At 47.2% G+C, this 18,500-nt stretch overlaps 10 protein-coding genes across 10 annotated transcripts; 7 read left to right on the top strand and 3 right to left on the bottom strand.

Moving 5' to 3' along the window:
- Positions 1 to 567: 567 nt before the first annotated feature.
- On the top strand, positions 568 to 1,435 carry N7466_002239 (alpha/beta hydrolase; the record flags this gene model as incomplete). Its single annotated transcript, XM_057161637.1, has 2 exons — positions 568 to 1,026; positions 1,103 to 1,435. The coding sequence occupies 2 exons, from the start codon at positions 568 to 570 to the stop codon at positions 1,433 to 1,435; spliced, it is 792 nt and encodes a 263-aa protein (XP_057024922.1).
- Positions 1,436 to 2,226: 791 nt separating this feature from the next.
- Positions 2,227 to 2,724, top strand: N7466_002240 (GFA family protein; the record flags this gene model as incomplete). The annotated part of the gene is made up of 2 exons (XM_057161638.1): positions 2,227 to 2,556; positions 2,593 to 2,724. 2 exons carry the CDS (start codon positions 2,227 to 2,229, stop codon positions 2,722 to 2,724), a joined length of 462 nt encoding a protein of 153 aa, XP_057024923.1.
- An 829-nt stretch (positions 2,725 to 3,553) lies between these two features.
- On the top strand, positions 3,554 to 5,227 carry N7466_002241 (uncharacterized protein; the record flags this gene model as incomplete). The annotated part of the gene is made up of 2 exons (XM_057161639.1): positions 3,554 to 4,394; positions 4,545 to 5,227. 2 exons carry the CDS (start codon positions 3,554 to 3,556, stop codon positions 5,225 to 5,227), a joined length of 1,524 nt encoding a protein of 507 aa, XP_057024924.1.
- Positions 5,228 to 5,489: 262 nt separating this feature from the next.
- On the bottom strand, positions 5,490 to 6,410 carry N7466_002242 (metallophosphatase domain-containing protein; the record flags this gene model as incomplete). The annotated part of the gene is made up of 1 exon (XM_057161640.1): positions 5,490 to 6,410. The coding sequence occupies one exon, from the start codon at positions 6,408 to 6,410 to the stop codon at positions 5,490 to 5,492; it is 921 nt and encodes a 306-aa protein (XP_057024925.1).
- A 521-nt stretch (positions 6,411 to 6,931) lies between these two features.
- On the top strand, positions 6,932 to 8,377 carry N7466_002243 (Zn(II)2Cys6 transcription factor domain-containing protein; the record flags this gene model as incomplete). The annotated part of the gene is made up of 1 exon (XM_057161641.1): positions 6,932 to 8,377. One exon carries the CDS (start codon positions 6,932 to 6,934, stop codon positions 8,375 to 8,377), a length of 1,446 nt encoding a protein of 481 aa, XP_057024926.1.
- Positions 8,378 to 8,809: 432 nt separating this feature from the next.
- N7466_002244 (uncharacterized protein) lies at positions 8,810 to 9,301 on the top strand (the record flags this gene model as incomplete). Its single annotated transcript, XM_057161642.1, has 1 exon — positions 8,810 to 9,301. The coding sequence occupies one exon, from the start codon at positions 8,810 to 8,812 to the stop codon at positions 9,299 to 9,301; it is 492 nt and encodes a 163-aa protein (XP_057024927.1).
- Positions 9,302 to 9,517: 216 nt separating this feature from the next.
- On the bottom strand, positions 9,518 to 11,630 carry N7466_002245 (ferric reductase family protein; the record flags this gene model as incomplete). The annotated part of the gene is made up of 4 exons (XM_057161643.1): positions 9,518 to 10,598; positions 10,649 to 10,808; positions 10,863 to 11,347; positions 11,407 to 11,630. 4 exons carry the CDS (start codon positions 11,628 to 11,630, stop codon positions 9,518 to 9,520), a joined length of 1,950 nt encoding a protein of 649 aa, XP_057024928.1.
- Positions 11,631 to 12,221: 591 nt separating this feature from the next.
- On the top strand, positions 12,222 to 12,769 carry N7466_002246 (copper transporter family protein; the record flags this gene model as incomplete). The annotated part of the gene is made up of 2 exons (XM_057161644.1): positions 12,222 to 12,601; positions 12,667 to 12,769. The coding sequence occupies 2 exons, from the start codon at positions 12,222 to 12,224 to the stop codon at positions 12,767 to 12,769; spliced, it is 483 nt and encodes a 160-aa protein (XP_057024929.1).
- An 845-nt stretch (positions 12,770 to 13,614) lies between these two features.
- On the bottom strand, positions 13,615 to 15,077 carry N7466_002247 (ferritin-like domain-containing protein; the record flags this gene model as incomplete). Its single annotated transcript, XM_057161645.1, has 2 exons — positions 13,615 to 14,643; positions 14,709 to 15,077. The coding sequence occupies 2 exons, from the start codon at positions 15,075 to 15,077 to the stop codon at positions 13,615 to 13,617; spliced, it is 1,398 nt and encodes a 465-aa protein (XP_057024930.1).
- Positions 15,078 to 17,470: 2,393 nt separating this feature from the next.
- On the top strand, positions 17,471 to 18,437 carry N7466_002248 (SDR family NAD(P)-dependent oxidoreductase; the record flags this gene model as incomplete). The annotated part of the gene is made up of 2 exons (XM_057161646.1): positions 17,471 to 17,543; positions 17,602 to 18,437. The coding sequence occupies 2 exons, from the start codon at positions 17,471 to 17,473 to the stop codon at positions 18,435 to 18,437; spliced, it is 909 nt and encodes a 302-aa protein (XP_057024931.1).
- Between the last annotated feature and the right edge of the window lie 63 nt (positions 18,438 to 18,500).

The raw sequence follows: 18,500 nt of genomic DNA on the forward strand, positions 1-18,500 counted from the left end.
GAAGACATACAAATAGAGTAACGATTGGCTTGCGTTTTTTTTTTCACATTTGCTTTATCGGTACTATTGAATATGTACCTGCTCTTCGAACATGTCCGCTTTGAACTTCTGCAAATTCAGAGAAGACTGCATGTATTGATGTTTTTTGCTGATTTTAATACTGTTCATAGAACTGTCTCCAACATTGAATCGTTTACTAAAGAACATCGCAACATTTTCACCAAATCCATATCTACCATTTTTTTCTTTCACATCACACCTGCGTTGAGCTTTACAGACAATAAAATCAATTTGTGCAATCTTCAAATCGAATCTATGGACAGAATTCACCAGTGTTGTCGTTTTTCTTCACCACCTCCCCCCTTCCAAAGTGGATCCACATAGCAGCGGAACCGACGTTCATCGGAGCCGATGCCTCGACTCGACCAATTACATCCATGGATTGCCCTCTAATCCAAGAACCCAGCTTCGTATAAATATTTCTCAAAACCCCCATCGCAGATAAACTAATTATTCACCTTGATTTTCCCATTACTTCGTTCCCATTTCAAAGAACCCCCCTCCAAAATGTCTAAGCCAGTCATCGTCATCGTGCCCGGCGCATGGCACCGACCCAAGCACTACCAAAAGCTCATCGACGCACTTGCAGTTATTGGCTACGAAGCTGTCGGCGTAACTATGCCCTGTGTCGACTCCAGCCCCCCACTCCCTTCCTGGGACCAAGATGCCGCCGAAGTCCGCCGAGTGATCATGGAGTACCTGAACGCGGGTAGAGACGTTATCACAATCGCTCACTCGTTTGGTGGCGTTGCCATGTCCGAAGCTGTGAAGGGCCTGGGAAGAGATGATAGAAACAAGCAAGGTTCTTCGTCGGCTGTGATTCGATTGGTATATATGTGCGCTATCATGATGCCCAAGGACCAAAACTTCTTTGGCCAGATGGCGCCCGCTACTCCAGAAGAGGAGGTAGCTGAAGCACAACGGAAAAGCTTCAACTCGCAGCATGCGCAGATGAGCACTACTGAGGTAAGACAAATTTCAAAATTTCAGAGTATTGAATTAATCTATCATGAAATCAATCGGCCTAACTTGTTGAAACTAGGACGGTGCTATGATTTTGGACAAAGATGTAGTTCGGGGGGTCTTCTACGATGGGTGTAGCCCCGACGAGATAGAGGAAGCCCTTGATCTCCTGGGCTCGTATCCTAGTGGTCCATTGTCGGTACCGGTGACATATTCGCCTTTCCTGGAGTTTCCGGTCACCTACATCAAGTGCAAGAATGACCGTGCTTTGCCGGTAAGCGTGCAAGGTCGGATGATTGCTCAGGCTGGCGGTGTGGTCGATGTTGAAGAATGCGAGGAAGGCCACTCACCATTCATGAGCGATACGGGCTTTATTGTGGGCTGCCTTCGTCGTGCAGCAGGGGAGGTTTAAATTTTGGAAGCTGGATCAATGTAAAGCCCAAGAGATAAATGGCTTTCTTTCAAGGATCATGATATGTAAATACTTCATTACTAGGTACCCCTCCACTCCTACTAATGTTACTTCCCGAAAATGCGCATTAGAATATGTGTTTTTTTTGGTAAAGTTGAACTTATCCAGTGCTTATCAATATTCAAATGTTTACGGCCGGGCAAGCTATTCTCACACAAATGGCGAAAGGGCCTCCTTTTCGTTGACAGAGAATGCACGGCGTGGTTGCAACTCAGGTGTCCCGACCGTGTCGGCTATTATTGCCTCCAAATTGATCTTTCTTTGCCTGATCAGGCGAATGAGCATTACTCCGTCCCATCACCGACTGGCACGAATAGCGGGTTCCCGCTCTGCGGGTAAGGTGGATGCATAGCGGAGTGAAGCAGTTTAGAGTTAACCTGCCTCAAAGGCCCTTCCCCACGGATCCCGAACAATATGTACCCAGGATTCAGGCGCAGCTGAAACAGAGCTGGTGTGCTGAGAGGAGTAATTCATCAATTGATCGAAGTAGTTCGTATTGGTGAAATAGAGTTCGAATTCCAGCCCCCAAGGCCCAAAGGCCAAACAATCCAACCAATTAATCTGCTAGGTAAAATATACCCAGGTGACAAGGCTACAAGCCGCTTACTAGGCTTATATGCTCGATTTTAACCAGATGAAATTCCCTTAAAAGCAACCAGCTCCCCGAGTACCTTGTGAAGCAAAACAGCGAGACCTCCAAGATATCCAACCAAACAAACAAAAATACCACAATGCACAACCCCCAACCAACCCCAACCTCCGAAAGCAGTTCCCATAAGGGAAACTGTCACTGCGGGGCCGTTCGGTTCAGCTTCACTCTTTCCCCGCCTCTACACGAGCACCCAGTTGTCAGCTGCAACTGCTCGATCTGCAGCAGAAACGGCTATCTGGTCGTCTACCCCAACAACGCGGATTTCACTCTCGAGAGTGGCAAGGAAGTGCTGAAGAGTTACCAGTGTGCGAGTAGATTTGCCCTGCACCGATTTTGCGGGGATTGTGGTAGCAGCTGCTTCATTCAATTTCCAGATGAGCCCACTTCGCCCAAGTTTCTCGTTGTGAATGTGAGGCACTTTTCTCTTGCGTGAATTCCGTCATAGGTGTCGTTTGCTGATCTTGAGATGCAGGTCCGTATGCTGGAGGACTTTGATCCGGATACGTTGATTATTAAGAAGAAGACTGATGGCAAGACGTCTGGTGGGGAGTATAAGCCTCAGGTTAATCCAGTCTAGAACGTTAGCTAATTCTGAATATTTGCGAAGTTGCAAAATGCAAGAATAAGGCCTTGTCGAAAATTCAATCAATTTTTACCCTTTGTATGAAGTCGTCAATTTCCCTTGCAAAATTTTCATGCAGATTGCGTTCAGTAACAGATATGAAGAATCTTAAGCACTGGGATGTGGTTGTTGGCGAGATGGCTATTGGGCGGGGCAGACGTGGCACATTACTGTGCTTTCAACCCCCAAGTTGGGCCCCAGCCACAGATGCCTCTTTAACCAACCTAGGGGGCAAACCTGGCAAAAGGGCCCCAGACCGATCTTGAGCAGTCAGAGGTATTACAGGCGGATCAATCCTTCAAATGTTAATTACCATTCAAGTAGAACATAATAGACTGATCTTATCAGGCCTATCGATATAATTCACTGGTAAATAATATTTAAATGATAGATGAAACAGCTTTATAAATACTACAGAAAATTAGTTCCACGCCGGTATTTTGGGAGGCACAAAAATCGACCAATGGGATTAGTCTTGGCGTTCTTGGAGCGCGCGTAGCCTTGCTAAGTTGGAAACAAAGGATGTGGTAATATTGCCAAACAGTGTGGCAGAAAAACCAAGCCCAATTTATGGTGGCAGATAAGGCCCTGCTTTTCTCCCAAAATCGCCTAGTCCATGGAGAAATGTAGATAAAGGGAATCCGCGGACCCCGCTCAGCTTCATGGATTCTGAATAGCCTCATGACCTATAAAATCATTAAGTTCCATCAACTGTAGTTCTTGCCAATTGAACTGGAACTCAAAATACTGTCGTCAATATCTGATGCATTTGTTGATTCCAGATATGGATCCTCTTTTAGTGACTTTGGAAGACCAATACCTCAACATTCTCGGAATTCTTGCAGCCTATACTGTATTTCATTTCCTCATCTATCCTCTCTTTCTATCGCCGCTATCAAAAATCCCTGGACCAAAGCTTACGGCCCTCTCATCTTGGTATCTGGACATAAAGTACCTCCAAGAACGCGCTAGCAGTCATGTCGAAGAATTACATCGCCAGTATGGCCCCATTGTTCGAGTAGGTCCGTCTGAAATCGTCATCAATGATTCGAAGAATCTTGCCACGATCTATGGGGTCTCCTCCGCATTCCCAAAACCTCCAGCCGCCGCGCGATTTGACAACTTTGGTTACCCCTGCGCATTCTCCTCTCGCTACAAAAATGAACATCGGGAACGACGTCGAGCAACAGCCAAGGTGTATACCATGAGCTCAATCATGGGCAATGAATCTCTCCTTAATTTTATCCGAAATCGTCTGGATAAAGTGACACGATTGATCGATGATGACGCCGGCTCAGTGACCGATCTTTTTGCAATTGCTATCCGATTCGCTTTGGATAATGTCACATTCATGGTCCTCGGCGAAAGTTTTCTCACGTTGGATGGAAAGAACGTCGAGACCACGAAGAGTCTCAGCAACAATTTGGTTATCGCTGCACCAATGTATCGTCTGCAAAGGATGTTTGAAATCCTCAGCTTCTGGCCACTGAAGAAACTCCTTTCACGGGATCTTCAATATGCGCTTCGGGGGAATCATTCTGACTTCGATAACGTTGTAAAGGAGAAATTCGATCACGCCTTTGCAAACGCATCCGAGCTCAAAGATGAAAAGTCCACATTGGGTTGTATGTACCGGCAGCCTACTTTCGGAAAATCGATACTGGAAGGGCATGTTCTAAGTGAATGTTGTGATCATATTGGAGCAGGTATGGTTGAATGAATTTGGCTTTTGTGCCAATGAGTACATAGAATGGGCCCTGAACTGACCATCTCAGGGGCCGATACCACGGGTGCTTCTATCATATACATGCTGCACACGCTCGCTTTGCCTGAGCACAAAGCTTACCAAGACCGGCTCCGGAGTGAAATATGCACACTTCCTTATCCGTTCTCCTTCAAGGATGTCTGCAGCCTCCCATTTTTGGAATGCTGCGCCCGTGAAATTTTACGAATGTACAGTCCCGGTCCCGGTAGTATCCAGCAAAGATGCACGCCAGCGTCTACACGTACGGCTATCACAGTCGGTGACAAAGTTTATCACCTGCCCGGAAACACACAGATTGGCATCCAACAGTTCTCACTCCACCGCAACGTCGAAATATACGGCGATGATGTCGACACTTTCTCACCTGCGCGCTGGGAGACTAAGAATGAGGAAAGACTGCAGGCGATGAAAGATGCCTGGATTCCATTCGGATATGGGTCTCGTATCTGTGTGGGAATAAAGTATGTTCAACACGTGGACTATTCTAAATACCACCTGGATTTCATTGGAAAACTGACTTCTCTAAGTCTTGCCACTGTCGAATTGAAGATGATGACCGCAACATTGCTCCATCAATATGATGTTCGGCTTCCAAATGGCGCCAGGCGGGAAGATATGGCTCCTGTTCTAGGCGCCGTTATACGCCCAAAATCTGGCAAGTGCAAGTTGCTTTTTCGAAAGCTAAGCAAATAAGTGCTGGCAATAAGGCCAATTACTAAATTCCATACTTCCGATGCCTTCGTTTTGGGTGCGGTAAGTCCGACCACGAAAAGCTACGTGATTAATTAGTGCCATTACTTTGCTTTACAAGCAATGATCTGTGTTACGTGGATACGTTGTCAATTTACAAAGAGAAAATTGAATGAGAGGTACTGGTGGACAATGTCAACTGTATCTGACAAACACCAACAACATTTGAAGCTATGTCTGCTGTACTAGTAGGCAGCCAGTTATATTAGTCACTCGCAGGTGGAAGCTCAATATCAACAAGCCATGGTGGTTGTATTGTAAAGGGCCCCCCACCTTCAATTGAAGCATTAACAAAAAGCGTTTGAGACCCAGACTCGAGCTGATTTGAGTCTCCATGGCAGTGGCTTGTCATAGAGAGGCTTTTAGGGCCTCTCAGCGTCGAAAGTTTGTCGATAAGCACAGACTTTCCGTTGTCGATATCAGTCAAGTGAGAAGGCTTCTGACTAGGCTTTGGGCGCCAAGTAACAAGCTTTGCACCCCATCCTTCATGAATGTGACCAAAGCAATGCATCTTGGGTCTGGCTAAGCTTACTGCTTCAAAGAGATATGGACAACCTGCTCGCTGGCCAGAATGAGTATAATCCATGATACCCTTAGGCGGGCCATGCGTCATTACGACGTCGACGTTGTGAATGGAAAATTCATGGCCAAGATCTGGCTTATATTGGAAAGCCCTGTCGCCGTAAGATGGGGTGTATGGACTGGCGTAAATATTCAGAAATGCACCGTTCTGTAAGCGGAACGAATGTCTGCCTTCATCAAGAAAATTAATTCCAGTGGCACTATCAAGCAATTTTCTCGCATCACCATCGCGACCGTATACTTTCTCCACCAATTTGGGATCTAAGGATGGTCGTACTTCCGCTATCTTTTGGTGAAAGGCCGGAGTATCCAAGGTAAGATCATGGTTCCCGGCTATCACTAGTTTGAGAGGAGCATTTAGGGCCTGAAGATATTGGATGGTGGCCCTGTACTCATCGATTTTAGACTCTTCGGTGAGGTCTCCACAGTGAATTGCAACATCTGCGTATTGACTCGAGACGGGTTTTGGTGGCCTGTCAAGTCCGTGTGTATCTGAGACTATTAGGAACCGAGTCTTGATCTTGGCTGGAGTATGGGCTATCATCGTTGGTCTTGAGTCTTCTGACTCTCGTCTGATATAGCACTAAACGGACGTATGATACCAGGAGGATCCTCCGGTAGCTGTACTCTATATAGGTTATTGTTGAAAGAGAATTTCCATCTTGCAAGATTAAAGAGAGACAGTTTATAGACTCATATGGTACCGACTTAGTAGATGTCGCTAGACGGTCTGACTAGTCCTATTTAGGACTCCGAGTCCGAAATAAGTCAAATAACTCCGAGTCCAGTTGGCAGGGCTGCAGCCTAAAGCGGTCTGGGACGGCAGATGCTGTAGCTTTCGGGTATTCTCGGATATCATCCCCGGGAATACACGGAAAGGTGATATCCTCAAGTTTGGACTGTTTGTTATACCTTCAAGTTCTAACATGTTTCCATTTGCATGTTTCTATTCGGCCTCGAATTTTTAGAAATTGTTTGGTGACATTTTGATTTAAAGACACTCCCCGCATCTTCAGAACATTGCCCTTATAACCAGTTCGATGTTTGCCGTCAAATCAGGACACAATGTCCAATGGCGTGCCATCAAGAACACTGACGACTGTACCACAACGTCGCCAAAATAGCAGCTGTGATCCCTGTCGGCGATCAAAACGCCGATGTACATTTCCACTTGTCACATTAGACATTTCAAGTCCGGCTTGCGCGCACTGCCAGCGCTTAGGACATCAATGCACTTTCAATTTTGCCACATCTCGCCTGGACTTAAAATCACGCCGAAAGCAGCGAAAACAAGACAACACCACTTCAAATACATTCCAGGATGAAGCAAACTGTTTTGAAGTCTCGGATGAAACAACTGACTCAACCCACTTGAACTGCGAAAACGTGTTCGACGAATGGCTCAATATCGATAATTCGTCATCTTCCAGTAACAATGGCTCGTCTTCGAATCTGAATTATCCGACTGATGATTATATTTCTGGTCCCAGATCTCCAACGGCAGATAGGGATCAGAACCTCCTGCAGGTCGCCTTAGCTCCAAGGCATTTGCGCAATCAGAACCATAGCCTGCCCTTGAGTGTGGGCTCTTTGCTCGGGGTCTCAAGACGCAGCCCGATACATCTGTTGAATTCCAAGCTCGATGAAACAATCTTAGACACGCGCTTGGCGCGAATTTTTGAAACTATCATTAGTGGCTGTGCTTTGAGGTATCTGGACTACGATTGCAATTTGTACGCAACGCAACGTCGGTATCGCTTAGAAAGCAGCACCATCTCTACAAGTCCAGCATCGCCAGAAACAGATTGTATGATGGATGAAAGCTATGCCGACTCTACGCTTTTAGAATCACAGATTCTTTCACCGCATGGGTCAAATCAGCCCTCTGCGCATCTGCATGCCAGTGACCAACGGATGAATGTCACGCCTGCCAGGGAAGGAGCTTGCAATATGACCATAGTCGGTTGTGCACGGTTTCTAGATCACTTAGCAGGTCTCTACGGCAATAGATTAAATCCTGCTGCCCAAAGACAGTCTAACGAAACTTTGAACGCCACCCTTCGACTCTTTGCACTACAATGGATGCCTTCAGCCCAATCTTCGTCTGATTCTCAGCTCCCGTCAAATCGACATTCATCCTTGGAAGCATACACAGATACATGGTTCAGGGTCAGATCTCGAGTATTGGCGAGTCAGAACATCCAATCTTTTCGGGTTGTCCTTGCAATCTTTATGTTTGACGGCACGGCAATTCCTAGCAAGGCCCGGGACAGTTTAGGGACCGAGACCGATCATGAATTCCTCGACGTCGGATTACGAACCCTTTGCCTTTTGAACCAGCTTGTCGTGCAGTACTGTACCACGTTAGGTCCTTTCTCTCAGTATTCTGCACTCGCCGAGGCTAGCCTAAGCCTTGTTCGTTGGTGCGGATATATGCGAGATTTGGGCGCAGCACTCACGGCGAATCATGAGTGTAAACTTCCAGCGCTTTTCGCGCGTGGGAACGGTTAGTATCCTGATGCCTTGTTAGAACATTAAGTATTCAATCTGATATTTTTCTCTAGTTACGCATGATGTTACAGCTCGAGTGCAACCAGTTTATCATGGTTTACGTGACCTCAACAGAAGAATTCCCTCGATATGTCACGCTGCAACAGCCCATTCTTTTTGTATCTGGCGCGCAATTATTGACATAAGAGAGTCTCTTTTAAGGCTAGACGATGTGTCTTCCTGCATTCCAAAGGAAATCTGCGAAGCGGTTTATCAGGTCATGAGGGATGTTCAGTTGTTTCATGATACTTTCCAGACTTTCATGCATGACTGCACCCAGCGTCTGGGTGGTATTTCTCTTGCTTCAAAATTATCTGCTGGTAAGTCTACTGCACAGTTATAGCCACAGTCGAGCAGAACCTGCCTCTTACATTGATGACAGTTTCTATGACCATGTTCTGGAACCTTGGTATTCTTGTGCTTGCCGACACAATATTACCATTCATCGACGAAATTGGTCGATCTTGCAATTGGAGTGTTGAGTCAGAGCTACAATCGTGCCGCCAGATTGCTGTTTCGTCAATCGCTCAAGTAATCGAGAGCGTGTCTGCACTGCCGAATGAGGCAAATTTCAATATTCTAAATGGGCTTAGCCCCGAGGTTCCAATTATTGGATACCATGTCACTCCTAGTCTCATGACTTCTGCACTTGCCAAGGCCGTCGAGCATAGCATTCTTTTGCGTGTTTCGAACATCGATACCTTGGACAATGTGGTTGGCCATGAGCCTACTGGCTGTGATGATCCTGGAGCTCGAATAATCGACACACTAGTCAAGGGACTCCTCTCTCTTGATGTGACTATTGGAGGATCCCACACTGTAGGTGTGGCATTTCAATCATTGATGAGGAGATATGGAGATATCATATCTGAATATTGGTATTGATAGATCTCAGTATGTTCGGCTAAACTGAGTTTTTTTCCGGAGAAAAATTACTATGGAAGAAATTTCAATAACTATATCAATCGATATTATTGATTATTCAAAAATTGGGTATTCGTAGGTATTCGTGACAGGTCATTAGTTCGCAAGCCTCACATGTCCGTAGCAATTTACAATGCAAAAAAAAAACAACACGCAATGCTAATATGGGCGGTAAGATCACCATGCAAAGCTCTCAGCATGCAAATAAACTCCCTCGGCACCGGTGCCCTTATTTGAGCCCCGTTCCTCGCTGACAGTGGCCACGGTGTTCCTGACGTTGCTGACCAGTCCCAGGGGCCCACAGACCGCAACACCAGTCTCGCCCCTAGCGTGATCCAGCAAGTCCCAGAGAAGAGGCTTGAGTTTTGGCCGTCCAGATGTGAACTTAGAGGCCGGGATGGAAGCGGGAGTCCCCTTCTCTTTGGAAACAGACGATGAGATGATATCCTTTGTATCCTTCGATGCAACGATTTCATCGGGAATCACATCAAGGCTCGAAGAACCGAGGCCACTGCAACAGCATGGGCCTTCGGTGTTCTTGCAAGGGCATCCAACCTTTTTCTCAGACGGTTCGGATGGCTCAGCATCACAAGTGACAAAGTAACGCACCTCGGTTTCGATACCGGCGTTGAAAAGTGACTCGATTGCTTGCTGTAACTCATCGGCGATCCATTCTGTGCATGAGACTGTTCTGATCACCCAGGCAAATACCACACGGCGGACAGGCAGCTTTTGGGTCTTGACTCTCTGTGCAATATCAAGAAGAATAGAGAGGGTGAAAGTTATGCCGGTTGATCCGGCAATAAGGAAGACAGTGTCAAAGGCCGCAAAATCAGAATGCGAACCTCCATACGGACCACCGATGAGAGAAAGGTGTTTCCCTTCAAGCCTGACTGTTCGTTGGTCCTCGCTCTTTTCCAGTAGATTAGCCGAGGAGGATTGTGCTGATTGAAGAAGTCGTCGAGTAAAGCCGCGGTGGGCTCGTAGAATGAAGACGAGATCGTTGTTATGGGAGGAGGGGGTGGATAGAATGGTCGCTGGGTGTGACTGTCCAAGTCCGAGCTTGGGAATAGACAAGAAGACGTGTTGTCCCGGGCTCCACTTCTTGATTCTTGGGGATGAAATGCGGATCTTTGTCACGTCACCAGGAAGTTCAGTAATGGTAGCTTTTGAGGGCTTGGCGTTGACATATGTATATATGATAGTGCGAATCAAGCGGTCGAGGATGAAGATGCCGACACCGATCCAGGCGTAAATTCTAACACGTCTTAGTAAATTGAAAGCGAGGTTCTTGAGATGAATACATACCTTGAGCTCAGGGCAGTGGATGGCAAGTGATAGAATATAGCGACGACCAACCCAATAAACGTTATGATATGTTGGGCCACAAAGATCTCATAACGCCAGTTGCGAACTGGCGCGCTGGCTGACAGAACCAACCATACGAGAATAATCCAAGTGGCAAAGCCTGTTGAAAACTGTCAGTCTCAACTCTGCAAATGATAGAAGCGCTCAATCATACCTGTTGGAATGCAACTATCCGTGTCAAATTCAAGCTTCATGACACCATACTTATGCCAGCCATATGTTTGAACAGCACCGTGGATCGTGGCAGTCAATAGCATGACTCTAGCCACCCACCGATGCAAAATCTGCAAGCGCTCATACGACACACCGACGGCATATCCGATCAAGTTCCGCTTTCCAGCAAGAAGGAGAACTAGAGGGAATTGAGCAATGGTGAGCCAACCTGCCCGGATACTTGTTGCTGCCCAGTGCTGTGCCCCGGGATAGTTGCCGTCAAAGAATTGCAAGCCCATAATATACCCAAAGTAGCCCAAAATAAGTACAATGGATCCAATAGTCGGGATCCGAAGCCAAGAGTTTGTGAAAGTGATTTGGTGGTATGAGACTTCTCGGAAGACTGCTGTACACCCAGCCAGCATAGATGTGACTGGGTTTGAAGGACTAGCAGGTCGCGCACGGTTTGCTGCTGCGGCACGCAATCTACAACATTTACACGTTAATTTCACAAGCCTTCATAACATGATTTTCAATAAACCGACCGTAATTTAAGGATAGCCCATTGAGTCCAGTGGGCTGCGCCCACGAACACAATTACAATGACAATGCCATACCAGAAGGCGCGGGCAATGGCATAATCGGTTTGCTGGAGGGTACTGTCATCCAACAGGGCCGCTAGGAAATCATTGGCCACAGTGTAATTGGACATGTCCAGTCCCGCATCTGTAAGGTCGGGACCCCCCGACATGCTTGAGTCCATATCCATCTTGGGTTCGTGGTCCGTGGAACAATAACTCAAGAGTGATGTGAATGGGGGGGGAGAAAGATGGGGTGAGAGGGAGATATCAGTGAATGTGCAAAGTCGAAGTTGAGATTAATAATATCTTCGACGTGAAACGAATTCGTGGTAAACGTGGAGTGCGTGGGTCCATTGGCGGTCATTGCGGAGATAGAAGCTTGACTTTGCTTGACTTTGCTTGACTGTGATCAAGCGTTTTTTTGCGATTATTTCCGTTTTGGGATTAGCTCTGAGCACATTTGCGGGAGTTTGGAAATCGGGCCAATCAGAGGTCAAGCCTCACGTTAATTTACGAAACCTTGGATTTCACTCCATTTTCTCTTTTCTTCTACTAAATCTGTTTTATTACTTTGCATAATCTCTACTAGTACACTTTTCTCCCCCGCTGTGGCGTTTAATCTGCTCTATTGCTCTCGTCAACCCGCTCAATCCACGTGTGTGATTCTGTTCCGCAAGGGATAATCTCGGCACCTTTCCCGTTCTTCCAACATCTAATCTTTCACGACTTTCCCGCATATCAATCCCTCTTCTCAGCTCAGATTGAGCTTGACCGCAGCCATGGATATGTCTTCGGCCACCACCACCGCTTCCAGCATGACCATGTCGTCAACTTCTTCGTCCAGCATGTCCGATATGGCATTCAACACCAACAATCTGTCCGCAGTCCTCTTCTCCCAGTCATGGATGCCAACCACCACTGCGGGCTATGTCGGTTCATGGTTCTTTCTCTTTTTCCTCGCTGTGATCTGGCGAGGCTCGGCTACTGCCCTGTCAAAACTCGACGCGTTTTGGGCCGCAAAGAACGCGAGATACTCGATTCTGATCAATGGTGGACAAGATCAACCCACTCAAGCGGATCTCGTGGGAGCATGGCGTCTTTCGGTCAATCTGCCTCGAGCGGCATTACGAATGGTGCATCAAGGAATCGCATATTTACTGTGAGCAAACAAAATCCGAGTGCTAGAGTTCAACCCAGGCATGGTTCACTAACTGCCTTACTTAGGATGATTGCGGTCATGACTATGAATGTCGGTTTTTTCTTCGCTGTGCTTGTTGGTTACTTCTTTGGAGAATTAGTATTTGGTCGTGTGTCGCGGTCAGATTAAACAATTATTGGCAAAAGGGCCTCTAATGATTTTTGCATATACCTTATTCAGCGGTGCTTTGTCTTTAGCGATGCATGACTACGACTTGACTTATGACGCAATCAACTAGAAGCATACTCACACACTACCTAATTACATGACTACTTGGTATTCTTCGCTGGCTGGCGGGCGCAAATTCTTCAGCATGTAAGAGCTAGGATTGATTCTCTTCGGCCCCTCCGTCGACATCTGAAGGAAATCGGAGTCGGGGTCGAGTGGCCAGTCGGTTTCAATGTTTGCTATTTGTTCCACAGCTAGATGGCTTTGCACATGATTCGGGAAGCCGCATCATAATGTCGTCGAATGTAACACGGCGTCCACCGTACATAGTCAGCTCTTCAAGTTCAACCAATTCAGTTATCTATGTTGTTGCCCAGGTGTGGGCCGGCAAAATTGCACATTGGAAGTGAACAAATGCATCTTTGTTAATTGTCTAAACGAAAATATATGATCTTCGGTTGGACATACTGGAAGAGGCGAATAGTGGAGACGTTGAGCACGTTTCTCATAAAGTGGAGAATTGGCGGCATTGGCCGATATGCAATTACTCCTAGTGGTTACCCTAACGCCACTGGGAATCAATACATAATGTCGCAATCCTGCATCTATAGACCACACACAAGTAGTAGCTTCATTTGCAATTCTCTGGTAATGAGAAATCCGAAAATACATTATACATTAATACTTGAGCCTAAAGCAAACAGTGAACAAACATCACGCCCCTTCCAAGTTCATTCAGCATCATTTAACAACTTTGGACTCTGCCTCCCACGAAAACCGCAGTCGATCAACTTCCAGGGCATCATTCAACCCGCCTGGTAGATAGCCGGACCAGCAACAATATGCGGATTGATCAAGCTTATATTGAACGGACTCAAGACCGGCTTTGAATCAGTGATAGCAATAGACATCGTGCCATTGATCGCCGGATCACCCTGGTAAGTCTGCAGATCTGGCTGGATAGTATATCCTCGAGTTGCATTTGTCCCATTCGCGCCTCTCAGCGGCGTGTACGTTATATTAAGCTGCGACACCCACACGACGTACTTGGCAGCCTGCGCGCTGGAGGTAGTAACATAGCTGTTGTTGGGCCCCACGGCTTTACCCGGGTTATCCCATTGCAACGCGACGTAGCGGCCCGCATATGAAAGTGGTGCCACATCTTCGGTTGTGACAGTCGCGCCACAGTTTCGACCCGAGCTCGACGATCTCTTTCTTCGACCGCTAACCACGTTCGTTCCTGGGCTGATGGTATCATTCACAGTCGTGGAGCTGTTGTCACCACCACTCCCTCTGTTTGACAGACTAGGTTGATTAAGAATTCTAAGGGCTGGGAAGTTCTCCCATATAAGCCGGGTCTGGTTCTCCGGGCACCAGCTAATGTATGGTGCAAGCAGTGTCCAGGCCCAGGACTGTGGAATTCCGACTTCGAACCATTCAGGCATGGGGAAGAGGCCCTGGAACTCGCGGAAAATCAATTGCTGGCGTGCTTCTGTTGAGATGGACTGTGTAAGGAGCGTGGCTGCTTCTCGTGAGTTAAGATGTGCTAGAAAGCCATATACACCGGCTTCCCCGAAGCGGGTTAACTTCTGGGCAAAGTCAAGGAATTCGTTCACAGTGTTGTATGGGTAGATGTAGGCACATTGCTGTGGTGCTTCGGCGCCGAGCATGTTGCTGATCAGAGTTGCATGACCGACTTCCTGCTGGGCCATGAACCCGATAAGATCTCGGTCCTTGGATGTCAGCCCGGCAGACATGAAGTCATCCACTGAGAATCGGTTCAATGCATCTTGGAATAGATCCAGTTCAATCCACGCTTGGTACAGTGCAAGGGCCTGTTCTATATTGTCAGGTTGCTTTGAAATGTGTAAAGCCTGTCCATAGAGACTTCTGAACGTACCAAGGATTCGTAGTCAAAGTCACTCTTGGCGTTATATACCGGGATAGACCCGTTTGTTCCAACACCTCCTGCGGGGTCATACGGTGCTGGCTCGGCATTATGGAGTTTCCCATCGCTAGGATAGGTGGTTTCGCTGGGTGAAATGCTGCCGGAAGGAATGCCTGTTCCAACTGATGTGGCAGTAATCGCACCAGTAACAGACGCAGTACCATTGTATGCGGTATGCGGCAGACTAGTCGGGTGAGACCGAGTCGGTGGAGCTGTGACCGAAGCATTTGACGAAGTTTCTCTGGCCACAATATGATTCGGCAATGCAAATGCTAATGGCAACAAATTCAACAAGGCCAGTGCGATGAAATTCAATATCATAGTCGGTGGTGATATCAATATCGATGCAGTATATCAGGCACTCAATATGGGACGACAAATCTCCGGTGTACAAATCAATAAAGATGTTTCGAGTGCGAAATCTTGGATTTGGACGCCCGAGCCGCCATTGTTGCATATAAATGGGGCAGGCAAGTTCTTTTTCCCTGACGCAATCAATGGGTAGACTATCAGTCAAGTTTTGCAAGCACAATGACCACATTCGAGACCCAGCATATGGAAATTGCGTAGAATTGTTAAGTGAGAACTCCCACACATTGTGCAACACAGGTCTGTCTCGTGGAATCTTGACAGAATCTAGCATAATTTGATTGAAGTCAGTGTCCGGTCATGACATGATCCGCACGGGGTACACTCCGAGCCGGTCGCGATATGATGTTACCAACTTCAATGATTGGATCTGGCATGGATGTTCTTGTCAGTCCTTCCAAACAGTAAACATCTTTTGCGATTGGCTGGGAGTGGTTCCCTCAGGAACGCGCATGTTTGGCGAAGAAAACCTTATCTTCTTTACCATCGGAACTTATGTAAGTCACTCTTGGTGTAGCCTGCATAACAAACACTAGCATCAAACGCATATAGTCAAAAGGCTTTCCAGCCATTAAATTCCAATATCCAACTCGTAGCTTTTCAAATCTTTGGTGACATTTTAAAGCTCAAGTCAAAATATCGGCTCGTGTCGGTAATGACGTTCAAGCTTGGACTTGGATATGAATCCATGGATCGTAACAACGCCAGGTGACATTGAAGATGTAGATCGGAGTGGGCCGGATTAATTTGAATAGAAAAGACCGGATGGGTGAAGGAGGTATGAACAAGACAACACGCAAGTACGAAACAAAATCACCAAGCGACGAACCGCTCTACCTGATTATGCTGCACGGGATCAATAATTCGTATGCGGACTCCAACCAAAGTGCCATTGCCCAGCTTGCACAATCTTGATTCAAATGTTAATAAGCACCAGTTGACTTTCACAATTGATGGAAACTTTCAATCTTGGAACATCAATCGATCACTTCCATTCGGTGTGAAGTCACATGATTTTCCATGCACATGTGTGATTGATGTATATATCAGCGCCTCTTGCCCAGGGCTCAATGCTCTCCCTCTCTCCCATCTCGATTCCTAGATTCATCTACATGACTCTCCTGTTTCCTCCCAGGTTCACCACCCATATAATGATATATCTCCCTACATCCCTTTATTTATATACTTCAAAAGTATTTTGCATGGTAGTATCTGCCTGATTTGAAGAGTCAACATCGAAAGGTATCCAAAGAATAACGCTTTATTAGCATAATTGTTTAACAACTACTGACCCGCGTGATTTCATATAGAGGAGCTTCAATGTTTATCACCGACGGCACGGCGCTCAAGGATTTGAAGTTCGGTGTCTTCTGTGCCATGGAGAAGGCCAATAAGCGATGGGCGAATTGGGGGGCGATCACAGCATCAAGCCATCTCTACCAAGTCCACGGAGAGGTCAAATGTTGGTCGGTCAGTTGTCCGCTAGAGAGAAAAAGGATCTCCTGCTGATGATTGAGGACTTTCAAATTCTGGCTGGCGGAATCGGTCTTCCTTCAGTTGGCATGCCATCCCCACGGCTGGATCCATGGATCTTAACCTCTGAAAGCGATCTACGACAATGAAACTGCACTACAACATACGTAGAACGGGCAGTGCAAAATCAAACGACAGCGGATTCCTACAAGCCTCGTCTACCCGAGCATACGATCTGATTTGCCTCAAGAGCTTTACCACAGAACAAGCGCCAGTGCTTGAATAAGAACTAGGTATATTCTAATATCTGGAGTGGAAGTACTGCAAACTAAAAACTGAAGGCAATTCTTGAAATATCAATTGATCGGCAGTATACCCGTGGATCTCAAGTGCTGTAAGTGTAACCTAGGTGGATTTTGTTTGCGTAGGCATGTGTATGGGCTTTCTCCAAATTCTGCATTGTTTCTCTTTTCCCATGCTTGCTCTTGGAATGTTTTTTGGCTGCTTCCAACATCCGTGGTTTACCTCTTTGGGCATGCTAGATCTTGTTTGCATGGGCGTGAATACGGTTAGACATTCCAGTTTATCGTTGACCAAGGAAGCCAATAACCCCGCTAACAAAGACCACAACTTTCAGGCAGAGGAATAGAAGCTCTCGTTGCTCTTGAAATCGCCAACCGAGGCCTGGGATTACCCAAGCTGCTCGGTGGATCCAGTGTCGATCATAAAGTGGGGAATGAGTCAATGACGGTATCGCCGACGCGGGGAATCAAAGGATTAGAAATACACAGGAGTTCACCATGACTCCGTTCTTCCAAAACACTCTGCGCCACACTATCCCCAATCCCTCCCCTTTTACTCAACCCCCCAAAATGTCCCATTTACAAGCATCTGAGCTATTCTCGGTCAAAGGCCGAATTGCCGTCATCACAGGAGGAGGCAGCGGTAAACACACACCCTTTCCCACCATTACAATGACCCCACTAACCAAAAACATCCTCAGGCCTGGGTCGAGTCATAGCCCGCGCTCTCGCCGTGAACGGTGCATCAAAGGTTTTCATCCTTGGCCGACGCGAGGACTCCCTCCATGAAACAGTCGCTCGATCGCCCGGTGGCATTGTCATTCCCGTCCAATGCGACGTGACCTCCAAGGACTCGCTCGATGCAGCATACGCGTTCATCGCAGCACAAACAACGCACGTTGACATCCTATTCGCGAACAGCGGCATCATGGGACCAATCATGCGCTCGCCCCAGCCCAAGGCCGACGGAAGCCTCCCTTCGCTAGCGGAGGTCCGCGACGAGTTGTACAATGTCCCCATGGGAGAATTCACCAATGTAATGGACGTGAACGTGACGGGCGCCTACTATACTGTTCTGGCGTTTCTGCCTCTCCTGGACGCGGCTAATAAGAGGCGTGCGGCGCCGCAGGCTGGGGTGTTGGCCGCGCCGACGGCGCAGGTGGTTATTACCGGGTCGATTGCGGGTTTTAATCGGAAGCCGCCGTTTAGCTTTGCGTATAATGCTTCGAAGTCTGCGGTGCATCATCTGATTAAAATGCTTGCTACGAGTTTCACGTCATACGATATTCGGGTTAATGGGATTTCGCCTGGTCTTTATTACTCTGAGATGGCGGAGCATGCCTTTGGCGGTGTTGAGGGGGGTGGAATTTCGGATGGTTCGTTCCCGAGGGAGATGATTCCGTTGTCGAGGGGTGGGTCGGAGCAGGATCTGGCTGGGCTGGTGGTCTGGATGACCAGTGCCTCTGGGGGATACCTCAATGGTAATATTATCGTCACTGATGGCGGTCGGCTCGCTGCTGTGCCTGCTACCTACTGATTCTTGTTACTGGAAGTTCACCTCCCCAATGTTGTCCCCATAGATTTAATGAAGAGCCAGTTC

The sequence above is a fragment of the Penicillium verhagenii genome (genome assembly GCF_028828195.1).
Source record: "Penicillium verhagenii strain IBT 33310 chromosome Unknown utg000003l_segment0_segment0, whole genome shotgun sequence".
NCBI lineage: Eukaryota > Fungi > Ascomycota > Eurotiomycetes > Eurotiales > Aspergillaceae > Penicillium > Penicillium verhagenii.